The sequence below is a fragment of the Pseudorasbora parva genome, chromosome 25 (genome assembly GCF_024679245.1).
Source record: "Pseudorasbora parva isolate DD20220531a chromosome 25, ASM2467924v1, whole genome shotgun sequence".
NCBI lineage: Eukaryota > Metazoa > Chordata > Actinopteri > Cypriniformes > Gobionidae > Pseudorasbora > Pseudorasbora parva.
In genome coordinates this window covers 12,537,593-12,552,429 of record NC_090196.1, presented here as the reverse complement: position 1 = coordinate 12,552,429, position 14,837 = coordinate 12,537,593, and the positions used below count along the sequence as shown (strand labels likewise).

General features: G+C 34.4%; 1 protein-coding gene across 2 annotated transcripts in view; it reads left to right on the top strand.

The window, feature by feature from the left end:
* Positions 1–358: 358 nt before the first annotated feature.
* banp (BTG3 associated nuclear protein) overlaps positions 359–14,837 on the top strand; it is a 69,999-nt gene continuing 55,520 nt past the window's right edge. Inside the window, exons 1-6 of one of the 2 annotated variants that reach the window (XM_067436692.1) lie at positions 359–485; positions 4,483–4,564; positions 4,657–4,739; positions 4,845–5,044; positions 8,286–8,387; positions 8,528–8,691. In XM_067436692.1, coding sequence (XP_067292793.1) covers positions 4,489–4,564; positions 4,657–4,739; positions 4,845–5,044; positions 8,286–8,387; positions 8,528–8,691 — 625 coding nt within the window. In that variant the 5' untranslated portion in view covers positions 359–485; positions 4,483–4,488. The remainder of the gene's footprint in view (positions 486–4,482; positions 4,565–4,656; positions 4,740–4,844; positions 5,045–8,285; positions 8,388–8,527; positions 8,692–14,837) is intronic. The other variant, XM_067436691.1, reaches the window with a different exon arrangement.

Below are 14,837 nucleotides of genomic sequence, written 5' to 3'. Positions count from 1 at the left end.
CCATTGTTTTATTGGTAATAATAACGCAATGAAACATGCCAAATTGTTTGGACATAATTTTTGGCCGGGCTGCCATACAAAGAAATTTCAAACAAAAAACAGAAAACCAAAGAAATATTAATAACTGATTATGTCGATGTTTGCTTTTTCTGTGCATGTGCAAAATCATAGCACGTATGATAATATAAAATGAAATCGTTTTGCCGATTTCTCCCAAAGATTTACATAATTTGGGCACAAATACTTTTAAAGAGGCAGAAACCCTTTAGATGTGCTCTCAAAAAACGAAATCACGTATCTCAAGTTTCGCCCTGTGTTGTTGGTTCGTCCTACAACTGCAGGCTGCAGTACTGAGCACTGCCACCTTCTTCGTGCATGCGCACTGAGAACGGCGAGCGGCGTTCAATGCTCAGGTTTTTCTCTCGCGAGGAAGGACGCCATTATCGGAATCCTCACAAACAACACGAGAATTCATCATTCACACGGTAATATAAACCATTCTGACACGCGACACCTCCAGCTCTCCGCGCGCGTCCAAAATATGGCGCTGTGCATTCAAAAAAATACATATAATCCTGCTGTTTTTGTGTCAACTGTGTCTTGCGTGCTATGAAGGGCACAAATGAGGCCTAGATGCGTTTCACGGCTGTTGTTTTGAGCTGTTCGTTAGCAGGCGCGAGCTAGCGGCTAACGCGAGCAGGTTAGCTGCAGTGTGCTAACTGGATTATAGCACTGGGCCTGTTATTAAACTGTTCAAAGAGTTCCGTCTTCTAAACAGTGTTATGTGGGAGGGTGAAAATCCAGGAGCGTCCTTATTTTTTGTTTGTCCAAGCAAACAATGAGTTTTTAATTAGAGTTAAGGGCTTGTAACCTAGTTATAATCTCAGCAGCAGTTTCATATTAACTGATAGTCATGCGTGTACATTTTTAAAAGTACCATGAAACGGACATATATTAGGACACGTTAACGGGGTTTTTTTTTATATGTGCCATGGATAGTAATTCCTTCATGTCTTGGTGTACTGTGTAAATATTATTATATAAATGTGGTAAATTACTGGTAATCCATGCTTAGAGAAAAGTACCATGGCACTACCACTACATGGATATATGCATATCATGTAAATATACCCTGGTGCATGAATTGCAGTTAAAGTACCATGTTATTACTATTTTATATACACAACTGTACCATGGTACCACAGTGCTTTTTTACTACTGCAATGACTTCAGAATAGCTGTTAAATTCATATCAGTACACAGACACACACACTGTTTTTATTTACTACAATATTAATATGTAGTACATATACTTAACATACACATGTTTATATCTGTGTGTGGTGGTGTTTTGAAATTAGTATATATTTTTAATACTCTATATAAATTGTAAATTCGTGTCCGTTAAACTTAATTTTCCAGGTTAAATAAACTACATGAAAAACAGACCATATATATATATATATATATATATATAATTAATGTACAATGAGCATTATTAAAATGTGTTTAATTTTATTTTTTTATATTTTAGTTAAATATATAAATTAAATTATTATTAAAACAATATTATTTTTAGAGTCTCTTCAACAACATTTCAATCCATTTATTTAGTAAAAGGATATATGTAACAAAATAAAATGGGGTAAAAAAAAAAAGTGAGGTCACCTTCAGTACCACATCCCCCTTGGGGGTGAAGGGGTGGTGCTCAGCTGTCATTTTGGCTGTTTTTTTGTGTGTGTGTTTTCTGCAAGGACACAACTGCATGTAACAAATCATTTATTTTATCTTGTTACTTAAATATAAAATCATATTAAAAACACTTTTTGGAAATTCAGGGTTTCTTTGAAAATTTCCTCCCTAAAAAATAACAAATGAGCAAATAATTGATATTAGTGTTATTTCAGTATATATATATATATATATATATATATATATATATATATATATATATATATATATATATATATATATATATATATATATATATATATAACAAATAAATAAATACATTTTAAAATGAACGTATAAATAAAGAAATAAATATATACAGCTCTGGAAGAAAATTAAGAAACCACTTAACATTGGTTTAAAAAAAATTCCACAGCTATATATATATATATATATATATATATATATATATATATATATATATATATATATATATATATATATATATATATATATATATATATATATATATATATATACACATACTATAGTGGTCTAAAAACAACTAGGCCAGTGTTACATATTTTGTGCAGTTGAGTTCTTACAATATCCCAAATGTTTCCAACTGAACTGAGAAAATAGCTATTTTAACTAATGAACTGGGATGTCTGAGGGCGTCGCTTGTCAATTGCGTCATATCTGCGTTACTTTCGGTTTCTGGTTTTAATCTGCAGAAACGCTTTACAGCAGTGTGAACAAGTGTCCGCACAAGTAAACGCACAGTAACATCATAACATCATTTTAAACACACTCAGATGTATCTAATATGACAAACAGAGCTGTGTTACCTCATACTCATGACCAGAAAACCGGAAATGGCGCCTGCACTGTCATAATAAAAGTCTCGCCTCTTGTGAGCCGTGTGTTGCGCAACAATCGCTCCAGTGGCCTTGTTAAGCTCCACAACACTCGGTCCTGCTCTGCAAGGTTATTATAGTTTTGCTTTTTGAAATTAGTTTTTATTTTAGTATCGTTTTCAATTTTGCTACACATTTCAGTTTAGTTTTAGTTAGTTTTACAAATGGTTTTGCTAGTTTTAGTTTAGTTTTTATTTTGCAAATACATTTCTATTTAGTTTTTATTTATTTAGTTTTAGTTTTAGTAATTATAGTTTAGCAGAGTTGCCATAATGAAGTGTAGAGACCAAATCAAGGTTTTTAATTTCAGCAAAGTTTAATGTTTGCACAGATTAGAGTTTAATCTTACTAAACATCCTTAAGTGAAATAACTTGATAAACGAGCATTATTGTTTAAACCCAGGACGGTCTTACAAAACATGCATAAAGTTGGGTCTTCACCTTTGAGCAAAAAAGCTTGAGTCAAACTATGACCTATACAAACAACGATCAGGAGATTAAAAATGAAATAAATTATATTTTGATAGTAAAAAATTATATTTTATATTTTTGACATAGATCCTCTGAGTATTAGCCTACCTTAAAGAACAAAATAAATGCAACGTAAAATATAAAAGTAAAAATTTTAAATTCCAGACAAACTCATTCATAACAAAGATGAAATATTGTTAAATAATTAAAAGCTTATTTTAATTTCTTCAGTAGTACAATGTAGGCTAGCAGTGTAAGACCACAGCTAAAGTCATCTGAATACAGCCAACACACACTGTTGTGCTGTGTGTGTGTGTGTGTGTGTGAGTGTGTGTGTGTGTGCGTGCGTGCGTGCGTGCGTGCGTGCGTGCGTGTTGTGCTATAATTGTAAAGGGGACCAATGTCCTCACTTATCTAGTAAAATATTATGATAACTGACTAGTAAGGACATTTAACTCACTAGTTAAAAAGGCTTATAAATCTGACTTTTGTGCCTGCGTCTCTCGTCGCGTAAGAAACGGCATTCTAAAACAGTGAGCTTAAGTTAAAAGAAGTTCAACGTGCATCTCATTACCTTGTGTTATTTCCCATTTCACTGCCACGGACGCATTGATTCTTTGTGAACTGCCGTTTAGGACTGGCGATGTGTTGCCTGTCTACACGCGTCCGTCACAGGACAGCAGTTAATCTCCTCCTCAGATCACTTCACGCACACTAGCGCAATATACAGACACTCGCTCAACCGCCACAGTCAGATGTCAGATTTTCCACCACATTAAATAGGGCTTATTAATAACGAAAACGAATATTTATTTTTGCTAATTATTATTTTATTTCAGTTAGTTTTTTAGTAAGAGTAGTTAGTTTCGTTTAGTTTTAGTTTTTTATTTATTCAGATTTTTTAATTTTATTTCAGTTTACGAAAAAGTTTTTTGACCAATAGTTTTAGTCTTAGTTTCAGTTTTCGTTTACGACAATAACCTTGCTGCTCTGCTTCATACTACAGTAACGTTAATAATCACATTCATCAACATGATTTCTACCCGAGTCCTATCCCGAATCTTTTCTACCGGCTGTGAGGTGAAGACCACATGTCCCAAGATTCTGCGTTCATACTTGGCATCATCAAACTATGCCTTTGTTTTGAAGAGACGACCTCTAGCGTCCGGACAATTTACATAGTGCACCTTTAAAGTTTTAGTAATTTTGTTGTGTTTTAAAAAAAAAAAAATATTGGTTTAAATATGTCTCTATGCGGTAGTTTTTATCCATGTTTATTTCATTTTTTAATTTAGGTTATTTTAGTACATTGAGTAAAATCAATGTTTGTTTTTATTTCAGGCAACTTTTTATATTTTTTTATAACACTTAGTGATTTAACACAAGCCGCCCTCAGTTCATCCATGCCATTTTTCTGATGTAGGTTTGAATGATGTCCGAGCAGGATTTGGTGGAGATAGTCCAGATCGCAGTGGCGGATTTGAATCACGAAGGACACCATACAGGTGAGTCCTCCTCGAAATCAAAGAAACATGTGCATGATGGGTCATACTGGTAGTGTTTGTGGTTTTCCACTGTGCTTTTTTGATTTAACTAGATGTCTTGGAGAATAATGAAGACGTTGATCAACCAGGGAGGAAACGAGCAAGGATTGACATCAGTCAAGAAACAACTATTAAGGTAGCATCTTAACATTGTCAATAGAGATGATCAAATCAACTGGTACAGAATATAAACAGCTTATATTAGCATTTTTTCTCTGTTTCTCTAACCGTCCGCTCGCAGTCGATGCTGATATCCATCAGTCAGGCGATCTGCCAGCGGCTGGACAGTATGGAGGCGAAGCTGCAGGTGCTTGAGGCCACCTGTCGAGGTTTAGTGGAAAAGCTGGACATAGTGATGGGGAAAAACCAGTCGACGATCCAGGTACCCATGGTGTCAGGGTCCCCTTATGGAGCCACTCAGACCTGCGACAAAGTGCGCTGGTAAGTGGACCGTAGATGATGCACGGATGTTTTATACAACAGCACCTGGACTTTTTCCATTTATTGAAGATGTTTCGCTTTTCATTAGGTTTAAAGCTGCAGTCCATAACTGTTTTTGGTTAAAAATAATCCAAAATCAACTTTTTAGCAAGTACATAACTAGCCAGTCTTCTTCTCCTTACCTTAGCCCATTTCACAATGGTAAGCATGTAATAACTTATTATAATTTGAGTGGTACTGGTGGATTTCCGTGGGAAATTCAAATCATGCCTTTGTGTCATTACGTCACATCTGTATACAAAAAGAAACATAAATCGGATTAAGACATGTGGAGTATGCCTATTTTAGTCGCATTATCGGAGAGCATTACAAACATGTACACACATTAATCTAACTATTAATGTCGTGTCGGAGATTTCGCCTTATTTTGTGACAGGACACATAACGTTACTCACACCAGGGAAGTGCAGAGGGGAGGCTTTGTGGGTTCGAGCCTCTGCCCTTTTTGAAAATGAGATCAAAAGTGCCCCTCTCAACAATCATCAATATAATAAAACAGAATTGGAATTATAATTAATATAACAACGTCTACAAAACAGTAACAAATGGCGGAAAAGTCCCGTATATCTTTTACGTATCTGTCAGTCTGAAATGTCGTTGCCATAACGTGTTGCTATGGGCGGTGTGTGTTTTACTTGACTGTTCATTCTGAATACTGCGTCCTCTCTCTATAGTTTTTTATTTATTTTTGTTTTAATTATTATGCTCATTGTAAAAGTAAAATACAATAAGTTTGTATCTGTAATCGCGAACCAGATGGGCCATTCAGTGAACGCCTGTGGCTCGACGGCAGGAAAAACAATCCAAACAGTCACGATTTCTAAACCTTTTTCATCATTAATCAAAGCTATTATTCTAAATGTAGGCTGTCAATTAGGAGGAAAGAGGGGCAGTGTCTCTTCAAAAAAACAGAAAGAGACAATACATAATATTACAAAATAAATCAACGTAAATATATATAAAACATTATAAAAACGCATGTTTTTTATACTTCTTAATTTAAAGTAACACTGTCCAACAGCGACACCCGCAGGTGAAGTTACAGCGGGGTTTCCTGAGCCCATAAAATCAACGGACCTGCCAAAGTCACGCTATGATTGGATGTTGGAGAACATAGTGTGGCATGGGGACGTAATAACGTGCCATAATCGATCTATGTTCTATCACATGTAAAACGGGAACATGAACGGAGTACTCTAAAAGCAACTCATGTAAACACCTTAATCAGAATATTGTCTTATTTAGAATAAGGTCAATAATTAGATTACTGCTGTCCATGTAAACGTAGTCAGTGCCAGACATGTTACTTACTTGTTCAGATTACATTTTCCGGTGAAGTTTTTTATTTTGGTCGTACTTCCAAGACGCAGAATCTGTGATTCTGAATGAATGACACAGGCATTTACTCCTCAAAACGTTAGATTCATCCTCGCTGAGGAGCCGCGCCGAATGCACAACTCACCTAAAGATGATAATTCTGCAAATAACTGCAATTGCAGGTTTCAAACAGAGATGGCAACAAAAAGGGAAAACTTATGGACTGCAGCTTTCAGTTAAAGCTGTTCGCACAGAGCAACATCGTGCAGACTGATTTAACAAACTGATGAAAACATTCAGTGGTGAAATGGCTTAGAAAAAGTGGAAAATCAAGTGCAGTTGCTATTTATTTGGGATTAAATGATGATCTGCTTGTCTGAAAACCTCCAATACACTTGTTAACTAAAATTCACTTTCCCATCAGTCACCAACACCATTTAAATCAAGAGCACAATTTATGTATTATTTTTCACGACCTCGACTGTACTTTGAAAAAATGTTGTTGTAGAAGTAAACGACAAAAAATATAAATGTATAAAAATATTTATTAATATTAACTCCATATGTTAAAAATATGTATTAGAAATAGAAACAATTGAGCCCTGATATATTGAAGGGTACATAATATGACATTTATTACAATGGGTTTATGTGAAGATTTTTTAAGTTAACTTAAATTAAAAGTTTTTGTTTTTTAAAGACTAATAAATGTTAAAAAAATGAGAGCTTTCAATTAGACTGTAAGGCCGAATGCCGATAATTAATAGCTAAAATTGAGGGGGTAAAAATATTGTAGAAACATCAGTGCTGCTCACTTTCATAAAATATAGCCTACTACTTTTATGTAGTTTCTACATTTATTTGGAGATTAAATTATTACTATATATATATATACATACACTAAAAACTTTAATGTTAGGTGTGATTAATTATAGAAAATGTGTGAGTGATTTTTAATTGATTGACTGTACTATTTTATTTGACCATTATAATATTTATTATTAAAGTATAATTAATATATATTTTTAGTCATGCATTTTATCTTGTAATTGCTTAAAATTAAACACATTTTCCTTTTAAAATTCACAGATTTTTTGTAAATGTTGTAATCTTTTTTATAGTTGATTAAATATAAAAATTCTGTACTATTTTGTATAAATAAAAAAATAAAAAACTCAGTTTTTTGGAATGCTGCAAATGAATTATAACATTACAATATAGTATGAAATAATTTAATAGCAGCTTTATTAAATGATTCAGGTTTTTCAAGGATTAGTTCACTTCAAAATGAAAATGTCTGGATATTTTACTCACCCCCATCTCATCCAAGGGTTTCAAATCTTTCTTTATTCAGTCGAAATTAAATTATGCTTTTTAAAGAAAACATTCCAGGATTTTTCTCCACCTAATGGACTTCAATGCAACCAAAATGTTGAAGGTCCAAATCAATGCAGTTGATGCATTGATTGCATTGATTTAGACCTTCAGCATTTTGGTTGCCATTGAAGTCCATTAGGTGGAGAAAAATCCTGGAAAGTTTTCCTCAAAAAATGTTCTTTTCGACAGAAGAAATAAAGACATGGTGAGTAAAATATCAGTAAATTTAAGTGAATAGAGTGAATGTATCCTTTAAAGATGCATTTTAAATGGGTTTTAGATGATGGTAAAGGTAATCTTAATGTAAAAATAGAGAATATGAGCTGCACAATTAAATATACAGTAATTACATTAAACAACTCTAATATTGGCCTAAAAGCATTAGGATATCAATCATTTAAGCATATATTATACTATTTATTATTATTGGAACAGACTTCAGATTTCAGGCTATATGGAGATCTTAACAGTGCGTCTTTCCTCTCAGTGTTGTTCCCCAGACAAACGTCATAGTGAGTGGAGACAGGCCGAAGACGCGGGAGGAAACTTCACCACGTGCATCGGACTCTTTAGAGAATCTTCTCAGCAAGTGAGAACAGATTGTGTTTTAATGGATAAATGAACTAGAGATGTCTCCTGTGTATGCAAATCTATGCAGATATACAGAGAAGACCGTTTGTGACTCTGTCGCACAGCTCTCTGTGTAATGGCGCTTTGTTTTTGTTACAGTACCGTTGGGCGAGGAAGACAGAAAACCATAGTGCTGAAGGTTCCAGTACAGGAAGAGATTCAGGACGATCAGGAAAGCGGTTCTGAAACGAGCGATTCTGTCTCCAACAGCGGCCAGGCTCAGAATACCAACAACGTAACGCTCATCACTCTCAACTCAGAGGGTAAGATTCACAAATGGGTTGTGTTGTGTCCTTAAAGGGATAGTTCACCCAAAAATGAAAGCCCATGATTTCCTCACCCTCAAGTCATCCTAGGTGTATATGACATTCTTTTTTCAGACGAATACAATCGAACTTATATAAAAGTGTCCTGGCTAATCCGATCTTTATAATGGCAGCTTTATAATACACCCTCCGTATTGAACTTAGAAAGAAAGTGTATTGTATTGTTACAATGTTGGTACTCTATGTGAATGAACAATGTAATTTAACCAAAACCCCATTCAAAAAAGCCATTGACTTTGGGACGAGGGAACCTGAATTGATAAAATGCTAACTCACTTCCTCATTTTGGCCTACATAGGCCCCGTTTCCACCAAAATTACCCGGAACAATTTGTACCAGGAAATTTTTACAGGAACTTTTCTCCCCCCCCAGACCTGCAGCTGTCTGCGTTTCGACCGCGATCTAAAGTTCCGAGAAGATTAGGCAAATTAGTCCGGTGATGTAGGACTGCGCGCGACTGAGACGTTATCTAAACCGTTCTGGTGTTTACATGTGATGACTTTCAATCACAATCATTTTGTCACATGCAGTTTGTCTGCCGCATCAAAAATGTCAACGCTGTTTTCTCCAGCAGCTGGAATGTGTTAACTGAGGCCATAGCAACTCTTACTGGCATTATATAAGCTATTTATTTGTTTGTAAAGTGTAATAATCATCTCAGAAAAAAAAAAATCTTCTGTCAGGCGCAGTTAAAGTAAAAACTGCCTGGGGCAATATACGCTGTGTCATTACTCCAACATTATCTTCATAACTTACGAAATAAAAAGTTTTCCCCTCAGAAAAAATGAGCTTTCCTCTCTTGTCAACATGAGCGCGGCGCGTGCTGTCTCGTCATGTAAGGACGCACACTTAAAAGTAATCGGTCAGGTCGTTTACATGGTGAAAAATAGACGAGTATGGAAGAGATTCAAGCTGTGCTGCTTTTGCTGGTTATGTATAGATTTACTAAAGAGGTAATTAACAACGACAGAAAACAGCACTAATATGCAGATTCAGCAGCATGCAGCATATTCAGAAAGCTTGTAAAGCTAGATTTAAAATGACAATGTATATTATTATCAGCTATTACGGACATTGAACGTGAGATGGCTTAGACAAACGCGCGCCATCAGACAGAGAGCAAGACTGATATTTACTGAACGTAGACCGAACCTCGCAAAAGACTTTTAAAAATGCCGGTTGAAATAAAATGCTGCGTGAGCTCAACCAGTCAGCATGTTTAGCGCCCAAGTCCCGCCCTCGAAAGTTCCTGAACTTTGAAAAAGTACTACCCCGCGAGCAGGACCGTTTGGAGGGGGAAATATTTACCTGGAACTTCATTTAGACCCTGGTTCCTGCGGTCTAAACACACCGAGTACCACCCAAAGTTCCTGGTTCCTGGGTAAAGTTCCTGTGGTGAAAACGGGGCTAAAGGGATGTCATAGAGACACCTGTCATAATCTGAAAGCCAAGCCCACCAAACAGACAAAACCAATCCGTTTCCATTGAGTTTCTAGTGCGTGAAGCGGCCTCCTTGTCATTTCTGACTTATTACAAAAAAAAAGAACAACCAATCATCATGTTCAGTGCTGAAATCCCACCCCTGAAAGTTCCTGAACTTTGAAAAATACTACCTCGCAAGCAGGGCCGTTTTGAGGGGGAAATCTTTACCCAGAACTTTACTTAGACCCCGGATCCTGTGGTCGAAACACACAGAGTACCTTCCCAAAGTCCCTAGTTCCTGGGGAAAGTTCCTGCTGTGGAAACGCAGCTTTTGATTGGACAGTGTAGTGCAGGATAAGTCATCGTCCTTATTATTTGGTTTTCCAGAAGAGAAAGACTGTAATTTATAAATCTACTAAAAGCTAATTTTGTCAACGTTAAGAAGTGCACTGTCATATAAACTTCCTCAAAGCTAACACACATCAACTAAAAGCCACCAAAAATTCCAATTTTGATTTTATGGCGACTTTAAAGGATATAATTTTTATAAGCCAATGGGAACCATTTGTTTTGATTTCGGCGCAAACATGGCCTCACAAGAAGTAAAATTTGAGCAATTATTGAAAAGGTTTGAAGACTTCTTTGAAATGCATCTGCACAAATAAGATAATAACATGTTTATAGTTCTAGTTCGCATGTGTTTTCAAGTGTTTTGTCTGCGTGTGGTGGGGCGACACGGCATTAAAGCATAGAAATGTAGCGGAAAACGCTTGAAATATTAGAACAACAGGCTTCGGTTAGTGATATATCAAAGTGTACTCCACTAAAGCAACATTTGATGATTAATAATATAAACGTGCTTTGACTATCCACTAGTGCTCCCATGACACATTAAAAAAGCGTTTCCTCAACAGCTCTTGTGTTTTGTGTAAGCCGTCTGGCCGTCCGTGATTCAGGGATGTATCTTTGGTCTGGAGGAGGCCTGGGATTAAAGGGTTGTTTTGATTGCTTAACTTCTGCTTTTGCTTTTCTTATTATTTGACTGGGTTGTTCTGGAGTGGCGTCTGGGTTAGCTTGGTTAGTTCAAAGACGTTCCTCTGCAAATATTCACTCGTTCTCAGCTGGTTGTGATGATATTTAGTCAACGAATAGGACATTTGGTTCTTAAAAGGCTTTGCTTTTGTTTGTTTGTGTTGTTTTTCCTTTGCCTTAACCTCGCGCATGGTTTTGATGTCGGGGAGTGGGGTAAAATGTGCCATCCCTTTAATCTAGCAAACTGCATAATTTTTGTTGTGTGATCATCTGGGGGGAAATTTGTTGTTTTTTTGCTTGGGGTAAAATGAATTATGTAAATATTGTTTCTCTACAGTATTCTGAAGTTTTGTCTGCCAAAGATTTTAGTTTTTTCAATTGATATTCATATTTTCTTCCCCATCTCATACAGCTGTCTGTGATTCACATGGGGGGAAGATTTTATATTGCTAGAAATGTGTATTTGCTAGATCATTATTTATAATATAATAATATAAGTGTCCCTCTTATATAGCTGGCTGTGATAGAAGGATTCACATGCGGAAAAATTATTTTGTTATGGTTAAAACGTGTATTTGCTACTTATATTAAATTAAAATATAATGTATTATAATATAATTAGTGCTGTCAAATCGATAAATATAATATACAAATATAAGTGGCCATCTTATAAAGGTGCCTGTAATTGAAAATTCATATTGGGAAATTGTGTTTTTTATTACGGTACAAATGTATATTTTCTGCTAAAACATAATATAATATAATTAGTTCTGTCATAACAGTTTCTGTTTACATAATAAATGTGTGTGTAGACAAACTATACCGGTCAAAAGTTTGGAAACATTACTATTTTCAATGTTTTGAAAGAAGTCAGTACTGCATTTATTTGATCAAAAGTACAGAAAAAACTGTAATATAGTGAAATATTTTAATATATTTTAAAATGCAATTTATTTCTGTGATTCAAAGCTGAATTTTCAGCATCATTACTCCAGTCTTCAGTGTCACATGATCCTTTAGAAATCATTCTAATGAGGATTTTCTGCTCAAGAATCATTTATTATTATCAATGTTGAAAACAGTTGTGTACATTTTTTTTCAGGATCTTTTTCAAGAACTGCATTTATCTAAAACATTATAAATGTCTATACTGTCACTTGATCAATGTAATGCATCCTTGCTGAAGAAATGTATTCATTTCAAGTTATTTAAAAATAAAAATAAAATACAGCTTTGATCACAGGAATAAATGACATTTTAAAATATATTCAAGTAGAAAACAGGTGTTTTATATTTTAATAATATTTCACAATATTACAGCTTTTTTTATAACATAAATGCAGCCTTGGTGAGCAGAAGAGACTTAAAACGTGTGTGTGTGTGTGTGTGTGTGTGTGTGTGTGTGTGTGTGTGTGTGTGTGTGTGTAAGAGGCATACACACATATATTTGTTTACATAGCGGAGATATATATATATATCCGTGTGTGTGTGTATATATTAATGTAAACAGATACATTTACGTTAGATGCAATATAATTAATATAATATAATAAATAAATAGATTATACAGGTGCCTAAAATTACATTTTAATATTAAAATGACCAAATGTTGATTATTGTTTCACTACACCCATCTTGGGTTTATGAAAATGTAAATATATTATCTACATTATAATGTAAATGTATAATCTACATATTTTTAAATGTAAATTCATGGCCCGTGCATTCCTGATCTTACCTCTTGACCGGACACAATTTACTCCCAAACATCATTTTTATACTCACACTTTGACGAGACGCAGAAACCGACGTCCATGATAAACCTTAACCGACCCGCATTAAATCCTGCTGGCTATAGCCAAAGCAGTGTTTGACATGTACTTCATACAAATATTTAACAGAAATGCCAATTAAAATAATTTCTGAGACAAAATATGCCACAATATTTTTTTTCTTGAAGCACTCACGATGAGAACGCATTCCTGGATATGTAATATTTCGATATATAATATAAATCTTCTTGGTGTGAAGAAGAAAGTTCAATCAACATTTTTAACCATGACAAATTTTTTGTCCATATAAAGACAATGGTGTAAACCAGTAACTCGGAGCAGGAATGGCCAGCAGGGGACACTCTTGTATTTGCTCTGAGTGTTTGCATTGTGCTGAGAATCCAGGTCTACAACCTCCAAAGGCGTTGAGGGGCATGTTCTCACACACTCCACAAATATTTGGGATTAGTGGTCGACTAATTTTGAAAACAATGGCTGATGTAACATTTTTTCCCACCCCAGTCTAGAATATGTTGCTGTGACCTTGTGAGAGTTGTGTGTTTTGACATAAATGTGTCATTATATCTACCAAAATATCTACCTTTTTTTACAATATCAAATATTTTAATATGATATACTGACCCATTTGCAAGGGTCCACCTTACTAAAATATAAAGGAAATATTTGTGATTATTATGAGGACAACATTTTTCCAAAGTTAAATAACTGGCATTTATATTCTAACCGCACTGATGTTAATGAAAAATATTAAAATATTTAATAAAAAAGTTTAATAAAAATATAAAATTAAATAAATTATTAAATGATTTTGTGTTGATCCTGTTTTTTTCTGTTTTTTAATATTATTATTAATAGAATCTTATTGAAAAATTTTGCTTTTTCATGTTTTCAGTTTTTTTAATGTAAATGTTTTGTCCATATTTTTTTTGTCTATTTTTTTTATTATTTTTTAAAATTTATTTTAATTTTATTAAATGTAGTACTTCAACACTTTTCAGTAAATTGCCAAGTATATATGTGTGTGTGTGTGTGTGTGTGTGTGTGTGTGCGCGTGTGTTTGTGTGTGTTTGTGTGTGTGTGTGTGTGTGTGTGTGTGTGTGTGTGTGTGTGTGTGTGTGTGTGTGTGTGTGTGTGTGTGTGTGTGTGTGTGTGTGTGTGTGTGTGTGTGTGTGCGCGCGCGTGTGTGTTTGTGTGTGTGTGTGTGTGTGTATTAAAAATCAATTACTAAAAATGATTTTTAATTATTTTAGTTTTAGTTAACGGTAACAACACTGATTATTAGAGCCCAATTAGATGATTATAAACAACATTTTCAGTTAAAATGCTTAAATAATAAACACTAATATTCTTCCAGAGCTGATTTACAGACCATAATGCCATAAAACCCTCAGTCAGTGAGCTGAAGGTAAGGTAACATTTCTCAGAAAGGCACAAAAACACTTAAAAATACATTTGAAAATAAGTATTTAATTTCACAATTTCCAACCAGCTTTTAGAAAGCAAAATGAAACAATATTAAAATTAACTTAATATTTGTCAATTTGTTGTTGCTTGAAATATATTTAATTGATATTAACAATTATTATCCTAAAACTAAAAATTAATAATATTCCTGAATAAAATAAATTCTCAAATACTGCATGGGCCTTCTAGCACCCCCTTGTGGCCCTTTTTGTTCCCCAGCCCCCGGTTTCAAAACCCCTGGTCTAGATTCCTTCAGAAGCTTCTTGCCCAGATACATATTTGTTTTTTAAAACATGTTTTATCCCATTTAAGGCAGTTTTAATTTTGACAGCAAATTTTGATTTAGTTTAAGTCATAGTCTACTGAAGATTT